This window comes from Toxotes jaculatrix, chromosome 16 (genome assembly GCF_017976425.1).
Source record: "Toxotes jaculatrix isolate fToxJac2 chromosome 16, fToxJac2.pri, whole genome shotgun sequence".
Taxonomy (NCBI): Eukaryota; Metazoa; Chordata; class Actinopteri; family Toxotidae; genus Toxotes; species Toxotes jaculatrix.
Genome location: NC_054409.1, coordinates 6670101 through 6688553, shown reverse-complemented (window position 1 = coordinate 6688553; position 18453 = coordinate 6670101). Strand labels below are relative to the sequence as shown.

The following is an 18453-nucleotide window of genomic DNA, read 5'->3' as shown; positions in this document are numbered from 1 at the left end:
AAGTGTTTTCTGGTTTAACTTGTCCAGGTCTATGTCTCATACACCTCATGCTGTAAACAGGGTGTGTAACCACACTGCTCCATTTCCTGTATGGAATTAAACCTTGACAACCACTCCCTGTTTGTCCTGTTCTCAAACAAAGCCACTCCCATTCATTCGACACTGTCAGACCTGACAGTGTATGGATAAGTATAACCTGTATGCTGTTAAGTGTAAGAGCTGACAAGCCATATGCGCTACAGATCAAGTGGACGCACAGGAGAGGAACAGTTTCAGTCCTTAATGAGAAAGTGAAACTATTTGACGTTCTCTGTCTCCGAGAGGAGAAATGGCACAGCGAGAAATTAATCTGAAAAAACTCTCCTGTTCCATCTGTCTGAATCTACTCAGAGATCCGGTGACGATTCCCTGTGGACACAGCTACTGCATGGACTGTATTAAAAGGTACTGGTATGAAGAGAAACAAGGGAAAGTACAAAGCTGTCCTCAGTGCAGGCAGGATTTTATACCAAACCCTGTGCTGGTGGAAAACACCATGTTAGCAGATTTAGTGGAGGACCTGAAGAAAACAGGAGCCTCAGCTGAACCAGCTGATCACCGTTATGCTGGACCTGAAGATGTGGTCTGTGATTTCTGCACTGGGAGAAAACTGAAAGCTCTCAAGTCCTGTCTTCAGTGTCTGGTCTCTTACTGTGAGCAACACCTCCAGCCTCACTATGAGTCTCCAGCCTTTGAAAAACACAAGCTGGTTCAACCCTCCAAGAAGCTTCAGAAGAACATCTGCAGCTGTCATGATGAAGTGATGAAGATTTTCTGCCGCACTGATCAGCAGTGTATCTGTTATCTCTGCTCCATGGATGAACATAAAGGCCACGACACAGCCTCTGCTGTAGCAGAGAGAGCTGAGAGACAGAGAGAGCTAAAAGTGAATCAGCAAGAGATCCAGCAGAGAATCCAGAAAAGAGAGAAAGATGTGAAGGTGCTTCAGCAGGAAGTGGAGACTATCAGTCGCTCTGCTGATAAAGCTGTGAGGGAAAGTGAGAAGATGTTCACAGGTCTGATCCTTCTCTTTGAGAAAAGAAGGTCTAATGTGAAGCAGAAGATCAGATCCCAGCAGGAAAGTGAAGAAAGACGAGTCAAAGAGCTTCAGGAGAAGCTGGAGAAGGAAATCGCTGAACTGAGGAACAAAGATGAAGAGTTGGAGAAGCTCTCACACACAGAGGACCACACCCAGTTTCTACAGAATTACCCTTTACTTTCAAATCTCACTGACTCTTTAGAGTCACCCAGCTTCAATATCCGACCTCTGCGATACTTTGAGGATGTGATGGCGACTGTGTCAGAGGCCAGAGATAAACTGCAGCACATTCTTAAAGAAGAATGGACCAAGATCTCACAGACAGTGACTGATGTGGATGTTTTACTGCCACAAGCGGAGCCCAGGACCAGAGCTGAATTCTTACAGTACTCACAACAAATCACACTGGATCCAAACACAGCAAACACACAGCTGGTTTTATCTGGAGGGAACAGAAAAGTAACAGTGGTGTCAGAAGGACGGTTACATTCTCCTCACCCAGAAAGATTTGTCGACTGGTTTCAGGTCCTGAGCAGAGAGAGTCTGACTGGCCGACGTTACTGGGAGGTGGAGAGGTGTGGGTCACAAGTTTCAGTCGGGGTCACTTACAAGGACATCAGCAGAGCAGGAGACGAAAGTTTGTTTGGGAATAATGACAAGTCTTGGGCTTTAGCATGTTTTAACAAAAGTTATGATTTCAGACGAACAGTATCAGCACTTCCATCTCAGTCCCAGGGTCCTCCAGAGTGGGAGTGTACCTGAACCACAGGGCAGGTATTCTGTCCTTCTACAGTGTCTCTGAAACCATGACTCTCCTCCACAGAGTCCAGACCACGTTCACTCAGCCGCTCTATGTGGGACTTTGGTTTGTTGGTTTAGGATCCACTGCTGAGTTGTGTGAGCTCAAGTAGACAATGATTTTGTCTCAGTGTTTGTAGCTAATAGCTCCTCTCAGCGCTCCTCATGGTGATGTGTCACAGTTCAGCTCATCCACTAACTTTTCTGTAATTTGGTTGGAATGGTGCCAACCCTGTTTGTATCATGTTTTATATGCTGCACATCCTTCTCCTCCTCCCCCTCCTCCATTCCCAGCTGTCATTTCTAGATGTCTGTTAAATATTTCTATCAAATCTTTTCCAATGTGGTTGTTTTGATTATGGGGCCTGTAGTCTGTTGTGTGTGTGTGTGTGTGTGTGTGTGTGTGTGTGTGTGTGTGTGTGTGTGTGTGTGTGTATATATATATGTGAAAAGATTTGATGGAAATATTTTAATATATGTTGATGAGCGTTGTGGCTGGTGTCATCCCATCGCAAGGTGGTCTTTAGTTGTACCTCATGTCTTAGAGTGGGGATGCTGGGGCTCAGTGATCTACAGCATAGAAAGGAATGTGGGCCACGAGCATAATGCGGGGAAGCCAGTGGCCCCATCCCTAATTCTTCACTTTGAGCTCAACTACACACCTTTAAAGTTTCCTAGCTGCATCGTGCATGGTTGTGAAGCTACTGTGTGAAATGGTTTTGATTTTAATTTTGAGATGAAATCTGAAACTTATTCAGTCAATAAAGTTGTTTTTGTTTATCGAAGGATGAGTGAAGTTCTTCCTGTGGGTTATTTTGATGTGCTCTGTCAAAACTGCTGGAAAAAGTTTTAACTAGATTCTAACTTTAACAGTATAACTGAGTACGTGTTCCTGGATGTTTCGAATAGATGTGAAATCCAACCTATAAGTCTTTGTTTTAAAAAAGCTGCTTAAACTTATGAGTTCAGTGTTGGTCTATTTCAGGACTTTATCTTCTTCTTCTTCTTCTTCTTCTTCTTCTTCTTCTTCTCTATCTGAAATCCAGCAGTAAAAAAAAAATTCATGTGATTTCATGTGAAATTTGTTATTGGCACATTTGATATTTTAAAAGGTGTGATGGTACATGTAAATCAGTGCACACATGCCAGTGAACATGGAGGAGTAACATTTGATTTAAAACCAATATATTAGCTTTATCTGGTCATTTCTTAGTTTGAACAGAAGGTGGAGCTGCTGCATGAAACAATGACATGAGACTAAAACATATAATAGTTGATGTGTTCCACACTGTGTACAACATATAACGTAAAACTAAATATTACACATTAATCAGTATGTACTTCATATTGTACACAATGTGAAGTATACATTACAACTGTGATTGACGCCTCTGCTGTGTTGTCTACAGCTTTTTTCCTGTTGGAGCAACAAGAGGTACACCACAGACTGACTAGCTGCATGTTCAGCATCCTCTGACTGCTCTCTACATACTGACAAGGCTGTCAGTGTCAGTATGACCATCACATACATCAAAAGACTACACAATATCTGTTATCAGCTCAAAATACATGTTGTACCAGTGCTGTAAAATAAAAACGTTTAGTATAGTTAAGGGTTAGGAATCCTGAAAGATTATTTTCCACTTTTCTCTCATGCTCTTTACTGCATGCTGTAAGCAGGGGCTAGAGACACACACTTCCTTGTTGAAATCCGCTAGTAATTCCTCCCCACCCTTCTTCCTGTTCTCAGATAAAGCCCGCCCCCCTCAGTCCACGTGTTACTCTCTGCTCACTCCACAGATCTGCCAGTGTACAGATAGGTGTAACCAACATGCTGGGTAGATGTAAGCCATATTTACTGCAGCTTAGGAAGCGTACGGTGTATGAAGGAAATGGTTTAAAGGGAGGTGGTTATCTGGAGGTGAACCTGTTTGACCTTTACTGTCACTGGGAGCTGAAATGGCGCAGCAAGGAGCTCAGTGGGACCAGGAAAAACTCTGCTGTTCAATCTGTCTGGATCTACTGAAGGATCCAGTGACTATTCCCTGTGGACACAGCTATTGTCTGAAATGTGTTAACAGCTACTGGGATGAAGAGGCTTGGAAAGAAATCCACAGCTGTCCTCAGTGCAGGCAGACCTTCAGACCGAGACCTGCCCTGGTGAAAAACACCATGTTAGCAGATTTAGTGGAGGACCTGAAGAAAACAGGAGCCTCAGCTGAACCAGCTGATCACCGTTATGCTGGACCTGAAGATGTGGCCTGTGATTTCTGCACTGGGAGAAAACTGAAAGCTCTCAAGTCCTGTCTTCAGTGTCTGGTCTCTTACTGTGAGCAACACCTCCAGCCTCACTATGAGTCTCCAGCCTTTGAAAAACACAAGCTGGTTCAACCCTCCAAGAAGATTCAGGAGAACATCTGTACTCGTCACAATGAGGTGATGAAGATTTTCTGCCGCACTGATCAGCAGTGTATCTGTTATCTCTGCTCCATGGATGAACATAAAGGCCATGACACAGTCTCTGCTGTAACAGAAATGACTGAGAGACAGAGAGAGCTCAGGGTGAGACGGCAAAAAATCCAGCAGAGAATCCAGAAAAGAGAGAAAGATGTGAAGGTGCTTCAGCAAGAGGTGGAGGCTATAAACAGCTCTGCTGATAAAGCTGTGAGGGAAAGTGAGAAGATCTTCACAGGTGTGAAGCAGCAGATCAGATCTCGCCAGGAATCTGAAGTGACTCACGTCATCAAGCTTCAGGAGAAGCTGCAGCAGGAGATCACTGAGCTGAGGAGGAAAGACACTGAGCTGGATAAACTCTCTCACACAGAGAACCACAGCCAGTTTCTGCAGACTTACCCTTTGCTGTCACATCTTACTGAAGCCACAGATTCACCTAACATCAACATACATTCCATGAGGTACACTGAAGATGTGACAGCAGCTGCGTCAGAGCTCAACGATAAACTACAAGACATTCTTAGTGGGGAATGGACCAAAAGCTCAGAGAGAGAGGCCGAGGTGGATGTTTTATTGCCACAAGAAGAACCCAAGACCAGAGATGAATTCCTAAAGTACTCATGTCAAATAACACTGGATCCAAACACGGCACACATCTATATGGCAGTTGACGACAGAACAGTGAAACACTATCAAAGACATATGTCTTTTTCTGGACACCCAGACCAATTCACTAGCTGGTGTCAAATTTTATGTAGAGAAAGTTTGACTGAACGTCATTACTGGGAGGTGGAGTTGCGTGGGCCTGAAGTTTTTGTAGTGGTTGCATACAAGGACATCAGCAGAGCAGGGGCAGAAAGTGTATTTGGACACAATGACAAATCTTGGGCATTGCAATGTTTCTGTCATGGTTATGAATTCAGACATGACAACATCAGAACTTCAATCTCAGGTCCTCTGTCTTCCAGAGTGGGAGTGTACCTGGACCACAGGGCAGGTATTCTGTCCTTCTACAGTGTCTCTGAAACCATGACTCTCCTCCACAGAGTCCAGACCACATTCAGTCGGCCGCTCTGTCCTGGACTCGGTATGTATGTCAGTGGAGCCTCTGCTGCGATCTGTTAGGACTGAGACCTGCTCATGATGACTTGTCTCTGGTTTTGTTTATTGTCAGAGAATATCAGTATCCTAAGTAAACCGTTGCAAAGGAAACAGCAGAAACATAAAATGCTAAGGAAACTTAAATGTGAAAAAATACGGTTGTTTTTAAAAAAACAACAACAAAAAAAAAAATAACAATACAAAAAAACAAACAAACAAACAAACAAAATCAGATAACCTGAATAATGTGTGGAGGATAATGTGAAAAGAAATAAAAAATGATTATTTTAGGATATTTCTTTATTTAAATCTGTGTAACAAGATTAGGGCAACAGTACTGGATTTAAAATTAATTTCTTTGGTAATAAATGATGTGAGAGAATACTCTTTGGTCACTTAAACACACTGTCTTGTTCATATTGTATATCTTGTAAATAAGATTGGTCCTTGCTTTATCTTACTTTATCTTATTTTTTGTATTCTATATTTTTCTTTTATATTGCATGACTCTTATTGAAGTTACTTTCTATGTATGCACCAAACCACCAAAGCAAAATCCTAGTACTGTTAAACTCTTTCACTTACACGGCAATAAACCTAATTCTTATACTGATTCTGAGTCTGATTGACTTGATTCAACTTTTAGGTTCTTAGGTATTTGGAAAGACTGATATCATATTAACATCTCTTGAAAAACACTTGCTGTTGTAGCAGTTCTGGTTTGATGGATGGTGTGGTCTTGTTGCTGTAATATTTACAGCTTTCTGTTCTGCTGCATACAAGGGTCAGTCTTCATCACTGTGGGAGTCACATTTAAATAAATCAGACAATTAAATAAATATTTTCTTCGTCTTTAGTAATTTGCTTTTGTTCACATCTGTTTATTCATTGTGTTAAAAAAAACAGAGCGCAGTTTGAGGTGTTTGAGCATTCTTTTAACTGACCCGGAACTTGAGCTAACTGACAGGACACATCACCAATCAAATTTGCTGTCATGGTGGTGACGTTTCCAGGGGGACCAATCAGCGCTGACAAAGTGTGCCGAAAGGCAAAACCGATTCCAGCTACATCGTCCGCGTTTGACCATAGCGAGCTGCGGCAGGGCTGACGTAAAGTTGCATGTCCGTGGCTGAATAGGCGCTACCGGCTGTCGCTACTGGGGTTTTATCTCCATTTTTTTGAATCAAAGTGATTTTGTTTCCCAATCTCAGCGCGCTGCCGTAACAACTGGGTTGGACATGGCGACGGAGATAACAAAAGGTGTGGAGCAAGTCTCAGTGGGTAAGAAAGAAAGTAGCTTAGCCAGAGCTAGCTAGCTAGCTGGTTAGCTAGCTCCTAAAGACATGTGTGTTTTGTGTATTGCATCAGTTTCAGTGATGTTAGCGGTTAGCATGTAGCTAACGGATCTGGTTCGATGTACATTCATGCGGGATAGGTTTACATAGTCACTGTACATACTCTCGTACATGCTGTCGCATGAATCAGAGTCACAGATAAAGAGTGTGAGCCAGGCATAGGCTGATAGCTAGCCATGACAGCTGTCAGTTTGCAATGCAGCAGCTAAGGGTCTGCGTCAGTCATTTAACCCGGTGCATTCGTCCTCGTCCTCGCTTTGTAATTTTACTGTCTTTTATTCGCATAGTAACATGTATAGCAAACTTGTGTAACACCTGAAAACACCGGAAATGCTTTCAGTCTCTCAACGAGTCAGTATTTGCAGGGGCAAGAAAGTCTGGATCCACCCAGATGCACCGATGGAGTGTATATATAGAACTATATGCTATTCTTAACACACTGCCTCTAATGTCTGTGTTCCAAGCTAAAAGTTAAAGTGTGACTTTGTTCATTTGGTGGCTGTTAGCTTCTGCCTCCTGACAGTCTTGACTGTACTGAAGCAAATTATGAGCAAATTAAACACCCAGTCTCATTTCATTTTATATGAAAAACGACTAAATAACTTCCTCTAACAGCTGGAAACTGTAGTTTTTAGCAGATAATCCTACCTAACCTACACAGACAGGAGTAAATATCAAATATCCATGTTTCCCACCGGTATTTTGTATTGACCGGGAAAGAGTCTGATGTCTCACTCTGTCTCTGTTTCTCAGGTGAGCTTTATGTGTCGGACAAATGTGGAAGCGACCAGGATGGAGATGGCACAGAGCAGAAACCCTTCAAAACTCCTCTCAAGGTAAGTGGTTACGTAGCATAAAATAGCATAGTTGTTTACTTTGACTATATATCTTTAGGCATGTATTGTTTAAAATGCTTCATGTAACAGATTTTATTGTTAGTGTCAGAAGTAGTAGGAGAGATTTTATTGATATTAATTGATATTATTGGTATCATATTCTCACAGGCTCTGATATTTGCTGGGAAGGAGCCATTCCCGACCATCTATGTAGAATCACAGAAGGACGGAGAGGTTGGTTTAAAAAAATCTTTTGTTTTTTTTCTTTTTGTACTTTAACCTTTTTGATATTGTCCTACTACACACACTGGAAATGATCCTCTCTTGGTTTACATGAAAAAAAAAATCCTTTCATTTGTGTTGCACAAGGTTTTATTTGTTCCAGAACTGCAGCATGTTTTCACTGACTAGTTGAAACTCTCATTCAAAGGTTGTTGTCACTGTGTGATTCTGTCACTATCATTGGCTACAGTTTTAGGCTGCTGTAAAAACCTGCAGAAGCAGGTGACAATGCTACTTGATATATTTGATACTGTACGCAGCAGCTCACATAGACAAGACTATTTAAAAAAATGCTTTTATTAATTCAGTGTTTCTCCTCCTTCTCTTCCTCAGCGTTGGGCGGTGATCTCTAAGACACAGATGAAGAATGCAAAGAAGGCCTTTAACCGTGAGCAGATAAAGAATGATGCCAAAGAAAAGAAGGAGGTGTGTTTTTTCCATTATTTGCTTCATATCAGCTTTTGATAGGGGATCACAAAGTCATGTTTTTTTGCTTTTGTTTTTTTATTTACCTGCCATCACTGAGTTACAAAAACTCCCTCCAGGATATCGGTTTTTCAGTCTGTGCACCAGTGTCTTTAAATGTGTGCTCCCTGTTTGTCATGCAGGCAGAGGACAACGAGAGGAGAGAGAAGAACCTGGAAGAAGCCAAGAAGATCATCATTGAGAATGACCCCAGCCTGCCTGAGCCTGAAGTGGTCAGTCTTTCACATTTACGCCATATCTACAATTAAGACTATTTCTTGGCTGTGACCAGAATTTCCAGTCTTCGTGCTGAAGTAAGCTAATCAGCTGCCGGCTGTGGCCTTATATTTAACAGGCAGGAAGGAGAGTGGTATTAATCTTCTCACCTAACTCTCAAAAGTCAAAGTCTTGAGAGTGTATTTACCAAACTATCTCTGTAAGTGTTCATACACTGCTTATAATAGCTTAAAAAGGTGGGTTTAAAATAAGGTTTTACCATCTTGGGATTCTGTTTGGTCTTCATCTTTTCCTATAACAGAATCTTGTTGTTTGGAAGAGGGTAGCATTAGGTTTAATCTTAGTTTATCCTCAGTGGATCACATGAAGGACATGCATCAATCTGCATATGACAACAAAAAAACAAAGGATGAAATAATACAACACAAAAGGTAAAAAGTGTATGCTAACTGGGTGTGCAGTGACAAATAAAAGTGCTACGCCCTGGACACATCAGATATTTATGAACTTATTTTTTATGCTAATTCCTTTACTGACATTTAATTAGTAATAACAGTACTTTTTTTCAACACCTTACTTACAGCATGTCTTTTCTAATCCACTCAAAATGGGTTGTTTTGAGCTATATTTAAGAGGCTAAGCAGGTCATCTTGAAAACGAGGTTGGTCTTTGTTTCTAATCAGGAACTGTCTGAGCAGGGAATAAGTCAAGATGACTATATATCTGGATATTTAATGCCAACTTTCTGTACCTGACAGTGGCTGATACTCTTTGCAGCAAGTCTGTTTTTGTGTGTACCAATAAAGTGCTGGGGTTCAGTACTCAGCACTAAATATTCATGACCTAAAGGTGAGTGGTGGCTTTGTTTTACAGGTTAAAATTCATCATCTGGAGCCAAAGAGAGGTCAGAGAGTCAAAGTGTTTGGATGGGTTCATCGCCTCAGGAGACAGGGTGAGGAGCGTAACACGTGAAAATAAAAATAATGGGTTCCATTGGTTTAGATTTACACAGCTGAGTGTGAAGATGGTGTCAGTGTTAGATTTGTTTCAGCCTCTGATGTCGGAGCAGAAAAGGCATGACTTGAATTCCAAATGTCTGATACTTTAACTTAAGTTCGGTGTATATTTTGGTCTCTTCCAGGGAAGAACCTGATGTTCATTGTGCTGAGAGATGGAACTGGTTTCCTCCAGTGTGTCCTGTCTGATAAACTGGTACAACTTTATACCTTCTCTTTTTTACAGTTACGTCACAGTTCAGTCATTTTTGCTCCTCATTCGTGTAATGTGACAGTTCAAGTTATAAAATGTTCATACATTAAAAATGTTTTTTTCATTAATTTTGAGATAGATATGTTTTCCTCATTAGTACATTAAGAGGTTCATAAAGCCAAAGCCTTGTCTCTGACTATGGTTGTGTCTAACACTTAGTGGTTTAATCTTTTTCTGTAAACCAAGGCGCTTCAAACAAGTCATCAGCGCCACAGCTGTTAAAGTTTAATTTTGCAGACTAAAATGCTGATCGTGCTTCTGACTCACCTGCTTCCTTCTCGTCTTTAGTGCCAGTGCTACAACGGCTTGGTGTTGTCCACAGAGAGTACTGTGGCTCTGTACGGGACTGTCACTGCAGTTCCTGAGGGGAAACAGGTAAACACACCTGCTGCAACAGTCAGCATGCAAACAGGAACCCAGGTCACTCAGAGAAATCAGACAACAAGTTTATATGCACTGTGGTAACCTGGTTATGCAGCAAGTTAGTAATTGCTGGTGAAAGGTTAGTATAAAAACGTGATGGAAGTCATCAGTGAGTCCTCTGTCTTCCTCTCCCAGGCGCCCGGTGGTCACGAGCTGCACTGTGACTTCTGGGAGTTGATTGGCTTAGCCCCAGCGGGCGGGGCCGACAACCTGCTGAACGAAGAGTCAGATGTGGACGTCCAGCTGAACAACCGGCACATGCTGATCAGGGGAGAGAACGTCTCCAAGATCCTCCGAGTCCGATCCACCGTCACACAGTGCTTCAGGGACCACTTCTTCAGCCGCGGCTACTACGAGGTGAGGCACACCAACGCTCGTGATTTTCAGACTGATTCTTAAGATTTTTCGTTTTTAAGAGGAACAATTTTTATTTATCTTTTATAGGCAAAGAGAAATGTACAAAATATTCTTTCAGAATGCCTCTCACCTTTAGCTGGTTCAGACGGTTGCTTTCATTGGTTGACATGACTAAGATTACAGATGGCAGATTATATCGGCTGCAGTCTGTGCTTGAATTGAAATAAAAAAAACAAAAAAAGGCGCCAGGTCGCTGAAAGTCAAGTGTTGACCTTCACTAAAACAAACTCACACACGCTGATCCTCAGCTGTGTGTTTTGAGTTCTGTGCAGCTGAAAAACCATCTTAACCAGTCGTATTACTGAATTCTAAAATTGGCCTGAAATCTTATTGTTGCAGCAGTACAGTTATACAAGAGAATCCCTCAGAGGCGGCAGGCTAAGGCTTTTTTTTTCTCTTGTTCAGTTGCTTGGTTTGAGTTGGCAGCAGATTTGACTCTTTGAAACAGTAAGGTTTGGCTCCACCAGCATTCTGTCAAATATGATCCCAGTACCAAATCTGCTCATCAGATCTCTTATTAAATATGTTGAGCTGTCTTAAAGTTAGAATCCTTAAGATTTCAGTCTGGATTGATTTGTCAACACCCGTGTTTATGGTGATAACAGTAAATGTGGTTTGATTCTACAGCAAACAGCCACTGAGCAGCTACTTTACAGCAGAAGAGCCACTGGTGTGTCTGTTTGCAGTGCAACCAAACAAACTCAAGTTGTTTTAATTGAGAAGTGAGTCAAAAATGCTCATAACCAGGATCTGGTTTCATGCAGTTTGCCACACAACAGCAGGACACGGTGACGTTTGTGTCCATCTTACAGTCCATTGTGGCTCCTCCCGACTTTTCCATTACTGCTTTGGAAAAAATAAAACTGATCTGTTGACCAAAAAAAAATATATTCCCAGAAACACAGCTGTCTTTCTTGAGACTGTTTCACAATAAAAGCCACCTAATGTTTTGCCATGTGAATGCTTTTAATATGAAGCAGAAGTAGAAAGTGGCTTTCCATTAGCAGTAACTTACTTCAGCTCTGAGACACCTGCAGCAGAGTGAACAGTAAACAGTGAGGCTGATACCAGTGGGAATAAATTACAAACACTAACTCCGGATTTAATGCATGGTTTCCTATGTGTCCCTCGTATGTAGCTGTATTTGAAATGAGTGTGGAAATGACTAACTCCATCACTACATTTGAGTATGGCTAGATAGAGAGGTAATTACAGAATGTGAATACAGTGATTGCTGTTGCTGAAATAATATTAAAAGTTTTATTTCATACACCTAGAGCATTATAACTTCATATTTTAAAAAAAGCTGTATTTACATTTTGTTGTCAGAAAGCTGTGAGCTCAGGATCACAGGCTTTCTAACTTCTTTTTGTTTTTTTCCTTTGTGTAGATCACTCCTCCGACCCTGGTGCAGACTCAGGTGGAGGGCGGCTCCACGCTGTTTAACCTCAACTACTTTGGCGAGCAGGCGTACCTGACGCAGTCCTCCCAGCTCTACCTGGAGACCTGCATACCTGCCCTGGGGGACACCTTCTGCATCGCGCAGTCGTACCGGGCTGAGCAGTCTCGCACCCGAAGACACCTGTCCGAGTGAGTATGCTGTTCAACACATTAACAAATACCACTCAGATAGTGAATTATGTCCCAGTGTGGTTTAACAGCTGCAGAAGCAACACAGAGACCTCAGTCTGGGCATCAACGGAAGTCCAAAGGAAAATTCTGTAGATTTTAGATAAATTTTACTACATCCTGAGAAGATGCAGCAATATGAATTCACATAGCCTTATATCAGCATATATATGTCCCAACACATTTCTTGATACGTTTCAAAAATCCTGTAAAGGACAGACAGACACTGATGGATGTCTTTCATGACAGCATCCATCTCCGTCACTGACTGTGACAGAATCTGGTCACACCCAGATATTTCCCCTGCGGCCACACTATTAGGTTAATTCACCATCACATTTGGCCTTTAGTCAGACTGATAACTGTGACTACATCCTGTAATGAACACCAGGTATTATGTCATAGTTAAAACAAAGCTATACACAATGATGGAACATTTCAAAAACGTCTGCTAGCTTGGATAATACACCACATACCTAAATATGTGGACAGAGGTGCCCAAACGTAGCCACAGTTTCTTGGACTGTGATAATTACTTCTGTTGCCTGGTTCAGACACAACAGTGATGACTTTTTACACAACTACAAACACCATAGAATAAAAAGGAGAGATGGATAAATAAGTTTTCATCCAGGTCAGCCATGTTCTCTGTAAACTGGTGTGTCCAGTAAAGCTATTTAAAGGCACCTGACAGGTTTTTTTACTCACATACTTCACCAGATAATTTGCGGGCGGAAGTGATCATTGTGTTTAAGTGTTGACAAAACAAAAGGGACTTAAACACCTGCGTAGTAACTTGACACACAGGTAGTATTTCATTCTGTTAGGAGGCGACTCTCATCGGTTTTACATATCAAAATCTTAAGGAGCACTGTACATGTTTAAAAATGTTGTTCAAAGCCTGTGGTGGCTTCAGAGGGAGTTGCACAAAGCCTTACACTGCAAACTCTACCTGAGTCGTTCTGCCCTCTGCTGCTCTTTGATCACCTGTATTGTAGTGGAATATACAACATAGTAAAAACACTGTTTTCATTCACACATTTCATTGGTGGCCTTGGGGTTAGAGGACTCGAGCACTACATTCTCCAGTTGCCTTCTCTTGTTTACTGCAGATTTATGAGGCAAAAACCAGACTCAGCTCAGTTCCCAGGCGCTCTATGCTTTAAACACAGTGTATTAGTGGGTTTAACGTATCCATAGATGTGTAATCTGATACCACATTAAAAGGAACGACACAAGCTGGACATTTATTAGTGCTTCATCAAGAAAGGACATCAAACTACAGCAAGTCAGAGTGTTCTGATTATTTAATTAAGTATGATTATTAATTGATCTTCTGTTTTCAGGTACACTCACATAGAGGCTGAGTGTCCCTTCCTGTCGTTTGAGGATCTGCTGAACAGACTGGAGGACCTGGTGTGTGACGTGGTGGACCGAGTGCTCAAATCACCCGCCGCTCAGCTGCTCTATGACATCAACCCGGTACATCAGTTTTTTTTTTTTGTTTTTTTTTTTAATGTGGGAGCGTGTTCAAGCTAAAACAGGCTGTCAGGTTATCACAGTATCGCAGTTTGTCTTCTAGTTAACGGTTAATTACTGTTGAGCAGTGTTTCTGCTCTGAAGCATTTGATCACATGATCTTCATTAGCAGATGAAGTTAAATGAAGTTTTATGTGATTGGAATCTTTTTTTTTTTTCCTCAGAACTTCAAACCCCCCAAGAGGCCGTTCCGGAGGATGAACTACACCGAAGCCATCGAGTGGCTCAGAGAGCACGACGTCAAGAAGGACGACGGCTCCTACTATGAGTTTGGAGAGGTGATGTCCGAACACGACACACACACTCTGTCAGAATATCTAACACACACACACACACACATCGCTCTCCAAATGAGCCACTGTAGGTTCAAGTCTCAGTATGACTCATTACTTTATCAGTGGCCGAGAGTTCAGCTCTCTCTCTCTCCCTCCCTCCCTCCCTCCCTCCCTCCCCCCCTCCCTCCCTCCCTCCCTCTCAGGACATCCCAGAGGCTCCAGAGAGGTTGATGACAGACACCATCAACGAGACCATCTTGCTCTGTCGATTCCCGGCTGAGATCAAATCCTTCTACATGCAGCGCTGTGCTGAGGACACACGTCTCACTGAGTCGGTATGAACCTCAGTAGAACCTGAATCTAGTTGAACACAACCAGTCAGAGTCTGCGTCGTTCCAACTCCATGTTTGAATCCATGTCAGGCTGTAGATGAGAGAGCTCATATCTATCATTATTGGTTGTGTGAATCAATGGTGTCTTAGTAGGTTGGTATACTGGAGCTTCAGTGGACCTAAAGCCCCGATCCCACTGAAAGCTGTAGAGGAAGCCCAGGAGTTGTTAACCAATCAGCTGATGTGTTGACTGTCCCACATGACGGCTTTGTCCGGTAGGTCGACGTGTTGATGCCGAACGTTGGTGAGATTGTCGGAGGCTCGATGCGTATCTGGGACGCTGACGAGCTGCTGGAGGGATACAAGAGGGAGGGAATCGACCCGACCCCGTACTACTGGTACACTGACCAGGTAAAGGAAAACTGAGTGGAATGGCATTATGTTCAGCTGTATTAGTCCTGAAATGATTAACCGATTAATCGTTTATTTGTCCATCATTGTCTCTTGAGAAGTCATTCTAGCTGCCAGAATCAAGTCTCCAGTTGTCCCGTCATGAAGCGGGCACTAGGTCTTACTGTGTTAGCCGTGTTTGTGTTTGTTGTAGTAATGGTGTGTATTAACAGGCTGCCGTGTCCATCTGTCTGTGTGTGCGTTTCAGAGGAAGTACGGCACGTGTCCTCACGGCGGTTACGGCCTGGGTCTGGAGCGTTTCCTCACCTGGCTGCTGAACAGACATCACATCCGGGACGTCTGCCTGTATCCACGATTCATCCAGCGCTGCCGACCCTGAACACACACACACACACATACATACTCGCACAAATCCTGTTAGTGTATCTGGACCTGGCACATGAGCCATAAAATGTATCGCTAAATCAAATAACAAAGAATTCAATGTTTTGTCCTGTTCTGTTTTCTGAAGCGTTCACATCTGAACAGTGAACTCCATCGTGTCTCACCGCAGACAGAACTCCCACCTGCTGCCTCGTATCTCACAGCCTCCTCCTCATTTGTTCTGACTTGAAACCTGAATCTGATCATTTCTGCCTCTGCTGATGCTCCATGGCTGATTATTTAACCGGTAATAAACACTGTAGTTTCTTGTGAAAGAATTGAGCAATGTCTCAAATGTGGTTTTCGGAGCTGCTCAATAGTACATTTTTCTATTGTAATTCACATCAAAAAAGTCTTGAATGTAAGTTGACTGAACTTGCAGCCACCCTGTGCTTTCCTAAAAAGTGGACTTTCACAATAAATGTCTTTAACTTCAGGAACCACATACTGTAGTTGGCTAAAATAAATCTGATGTCAAATTTACATTAAAAATCACACAGTGAAACACAGAATCATTAAGATGCAGAACAAAATCTTTAGAAATGTTCGTTTGGGTGTTTGTGGCCCAAAAAACCAACAAACAAAAAAACCTCACAGTGTAAGAAGTGTGTGTGTCAGATTCACTGATATAAACAGATTCACTTACTGTAACTGAACAATCTTGAATGGAATAGTGTGTCCTTCCCTCTGAAGATGTGTGGAGAAAAAAAACAAGCATTCACACACACACACACACGCCGTTCCTTCCATCATTGTATTGGATGACCACCGTCCTGACTCTCTCCTGGTGGTTGGATGAAGTTATTTTTTTTTTCTGTCAACAGTTGGTTCAAACTTAAATCACAAAAACAACAGCGATGCTTTTGTGCATGTTTCATGTATTTAGGAAAGTTTTACTTCTTTTCTTCAGAGGACCAGCTGGGTCTGGACATAAAACTGTGGACAGCAGTCTGTCGGCAAATGATTCTCATGGGTAGTTTGGAAATGTGACGCAGGTTTCAGCCTCAGGGGGTCTCATCATGTTTATCCTGCCTCTCTGTCTGAAAATATTCAGCTCAATAAACTGCACTTAAATTACGTGTAATTCAAACAGATGGTTGTATGAGGGTTTTTCTTCACTTTGGTTATACTTACTTTACAAAAGGCACTAAATGTGGAAAAGAAAGTAGCAAATGTACTTTTAGAGAGTAATATTTCAGCTGCACTTTATAGCAGTACAGGCATCATACACTTAGAAAAAAAGATTATAAATACATAAAACATCTCAATGTAAATTTTAATAAGTGTATTGATGTATACTTTAAATGCACTGAAGTGAACTTTACATTTAGCATCAAACATCAAAAATACTAAATACACATTAAAAACTTTTTTTTTTTAATTACTTGTATATACACAAATGAATTCAGGCACATACTGTACAATTTTAAATCTATTTTTTTTTTTAAAGTACACTTTCAGCATACTAAAGTATAGTTAAGGTTACATTATTTTTGTGAGCACATTAGTGTCACATTGACACCTCTCTAACTTATTTATCTAATAATTTTCTCTGAAGTAGCTCTGAAAAGCTTTTGTCAGTTTACTTTCACATTGGTAGAAAACTTTGAACACACCTTATACAGGAAAAGTGAATGGAAGTGCACTGCATCCACCAACAGAAAAAAATGAGACATTTTTTCCCATAATTCTCACTTATTATCTCTATGTTAGCGTTGCAGTTTGAGCGTTTGAACAAATGAGGCTGCTCATCTAGCTGAGTGTTGAGGTGTGTTGTGCTGCAGTTCCTCTAAATGGCCACTGGGTGATTCTCCAAGTAAACTGTTGTGACACAACACGAATAGTGAAACAAATTCTCTTTAAATTCAAAGAGGAACCATACAGACACTGCTGTGCAACATTGTGAAGACAGACAGACAGACAGACAGACAGAGACAGAGACAGAGACAGACAGAGACATATATGTATAAGTGAGGACTTCCCTCTTTAGGAGCTGGTGTTTCCTGGATCCTCTGTGGCTTTATGCTTCACACTCTCACACAGTGATTTTACAAGGAAGAAGGAAACACAGCTTCAGACCTCAGTCCCAGAAAAACTGGTATCAATGAGAATGAATATCAGCAGTTTAAAAACAGCATCCTCTTCCTGTAATACCTGCTTTCACTGTCTGTCCTCCTTCTCTCCTGCTTTACACCCCTGTCATCCTTTCTTTGTCCTTTTCTTCCTTCTCTCCTTCGTTTATTCCTGGACCAGAACCCTGGTTAAACAGTGCCTGACAATCTCTCAGAACACACGCTGCTCTTTCTATACTTGTGCGGACACTCCTTGATTTAATACACTCCCAAACCTTAACCAACAGCTAAAGGCCTAATCCCAACCCTGACCCTGAACTCTGACCCCAGCTCTGACCACAACCTGAACCCTAGCACCAAGCAGCTCTTTGATGGTGTAAGCCCTCACAATATAGAAATGTCTTTATAATTATGGTTTCTAACTAAAATTTAACCACACAAACCATAGGCCGTCTACAAACATAAAGATGTGTGCACAAATACACACACACTCGCGCAATCTGATGTGGGCGTGGTCGGCACGCGCGGGGCGTTGTTATCTTGTAATTTACACCAACGTAGCTGTGACGCCATTCCAAGAGAACGAATCTGCGTCAAGTCAGCCAGACTAAGGAAGTTTCAGACCGGAAATGTGCTAAAATTGTCTTCATGATAAAAGTCAGCATGATGAAATCAGTCACGTTTCCAACAAAACATGTACAAAATAAATGCCATTAAAAATATATTCGACTATTCGACACATTACTTTAAATATGTGGTAGTTGTAAAGTCGTTTTACAGATCTCTTTAATTAAAGTTAATTGCTGCATTCAAGTCATAGATTTTTAGTCTTCTAGTGTTAAGACTAGATATAGTTTTTAATTTTGTAGCACTGTTTCTTTACATATTTCTTCACATTGTTTGTGCACGTTTGTATTTGTGTTCAGTAAATGTGTAGTTAATTTTTTCCGTGCCCCGTTTTAATAACCTGTGAAAAAACTCAGGGGTCGTTTTTGTTTTTCGTCATTTAAACACAAAAATACTAACAACAGTGATGTAAAATTGCTGATATGAATAA

The 18453-nt window shown here is 41.6% G+C and overlaps 2 protein-coding genes and 1 pseudogene across 3 annotated transcripts; all 3 read left to right on the top strand.

Annotated features, from left to right (window-relative positions):
* Positions 1–230: 230 nt before the first annotated feature.
* LOC121195232 lies at positions 231–2251 on the top strand (annotated as a pseudogene).
* Positions 2252–3820: 1569 nt separating this feature from the next.
* On the top strand, positions 3821–5616 carry LOC121195072 (tripartite motif-containing protein 16-like). The gene has a single exon (XM_041058268.1). The coding sequence runs from the start codon at positions 3836–3838 to the stop codon at positions 5453–5455; it is 1620 nt and encodes a 539-aa protein (XP_040914202.1). The 5' UTR covers positions 3821–3835; the 3' UTR covers positions 5456–5616.
* Positions 5617–6500: 884 nt separating this feature from the next.
* On the top strand, positions 6501–16416 carry nars1 (asparaginyl-tRNA synthetase 1). Of its 2 annotated transcripts, none has more exons than XM_041058267.1 (15): positions 6501–6691; positions 7540–7622; positions 7791–7856; positions 8238–8330; positions 8513–8602; positions 9480–9558; positions 9748–9818; positions 10164–10250; positions 10434–10655; positions 12106–12305; positions 13691–13826; positions 14048–14161; positions 14362–14493; positions 14770–14901; positions 15149–16416. In XM_041058267.1, exons 1-15 carry the CDS (start codon positions 6670–6672, stop codon positions 15278–15280), a joined length of 1659 nt encoding a protein of 552 aa, XP_040914201.1. In that variant the 5' UTR covers positions 6501–6669; the 3' UTR covers positions 15281–16416. The 2 variants fall into 2 exon arrangements, with proteins under 2 accessions (XP_040914201.1, XP_040914200.1); XM_041058266.1 differs by having other exon boundaries at positions 6501–6712.
* Positions 16417–18453: the final 2037 nt, after the last annotated feature.

What these genes read in the sequence shown, in the direction of transcription:
- nars1 (XM_041058266.1), top strand. Translation starts at nt 6,670, where the DNA reads ATGGCGACGGAGATAACAAAAGGTGTGGAGCAAGTCTCAGTGG. An exon ending in AATCACAGAAGGACGGAGAG is followed by an intron (nt 7,857 to 8,237) that starts GTTGGTTTAAAA and finishes TCTCTTCCTCAG; the next exon opens with CGTTGGGCGGTGATCTCTAA. An exon ending in CAGTTCCTGAGGGGAAACAG is followed by an intron (nt 10,251 to 10,433) that starts GTAAACACACCT and finishes TTCCTCTCCCAG; the next exon opens with GCGCCCGGTGGTCACGAGCT.
- LOC121195072 (XM_041058268.1), top strand. Translation starts at nt 3,836, where the DNA reads ATGGCGCAGCAAGGAGCTCAGTGGGACCAGGAAAAACTCTGCTGTTCA.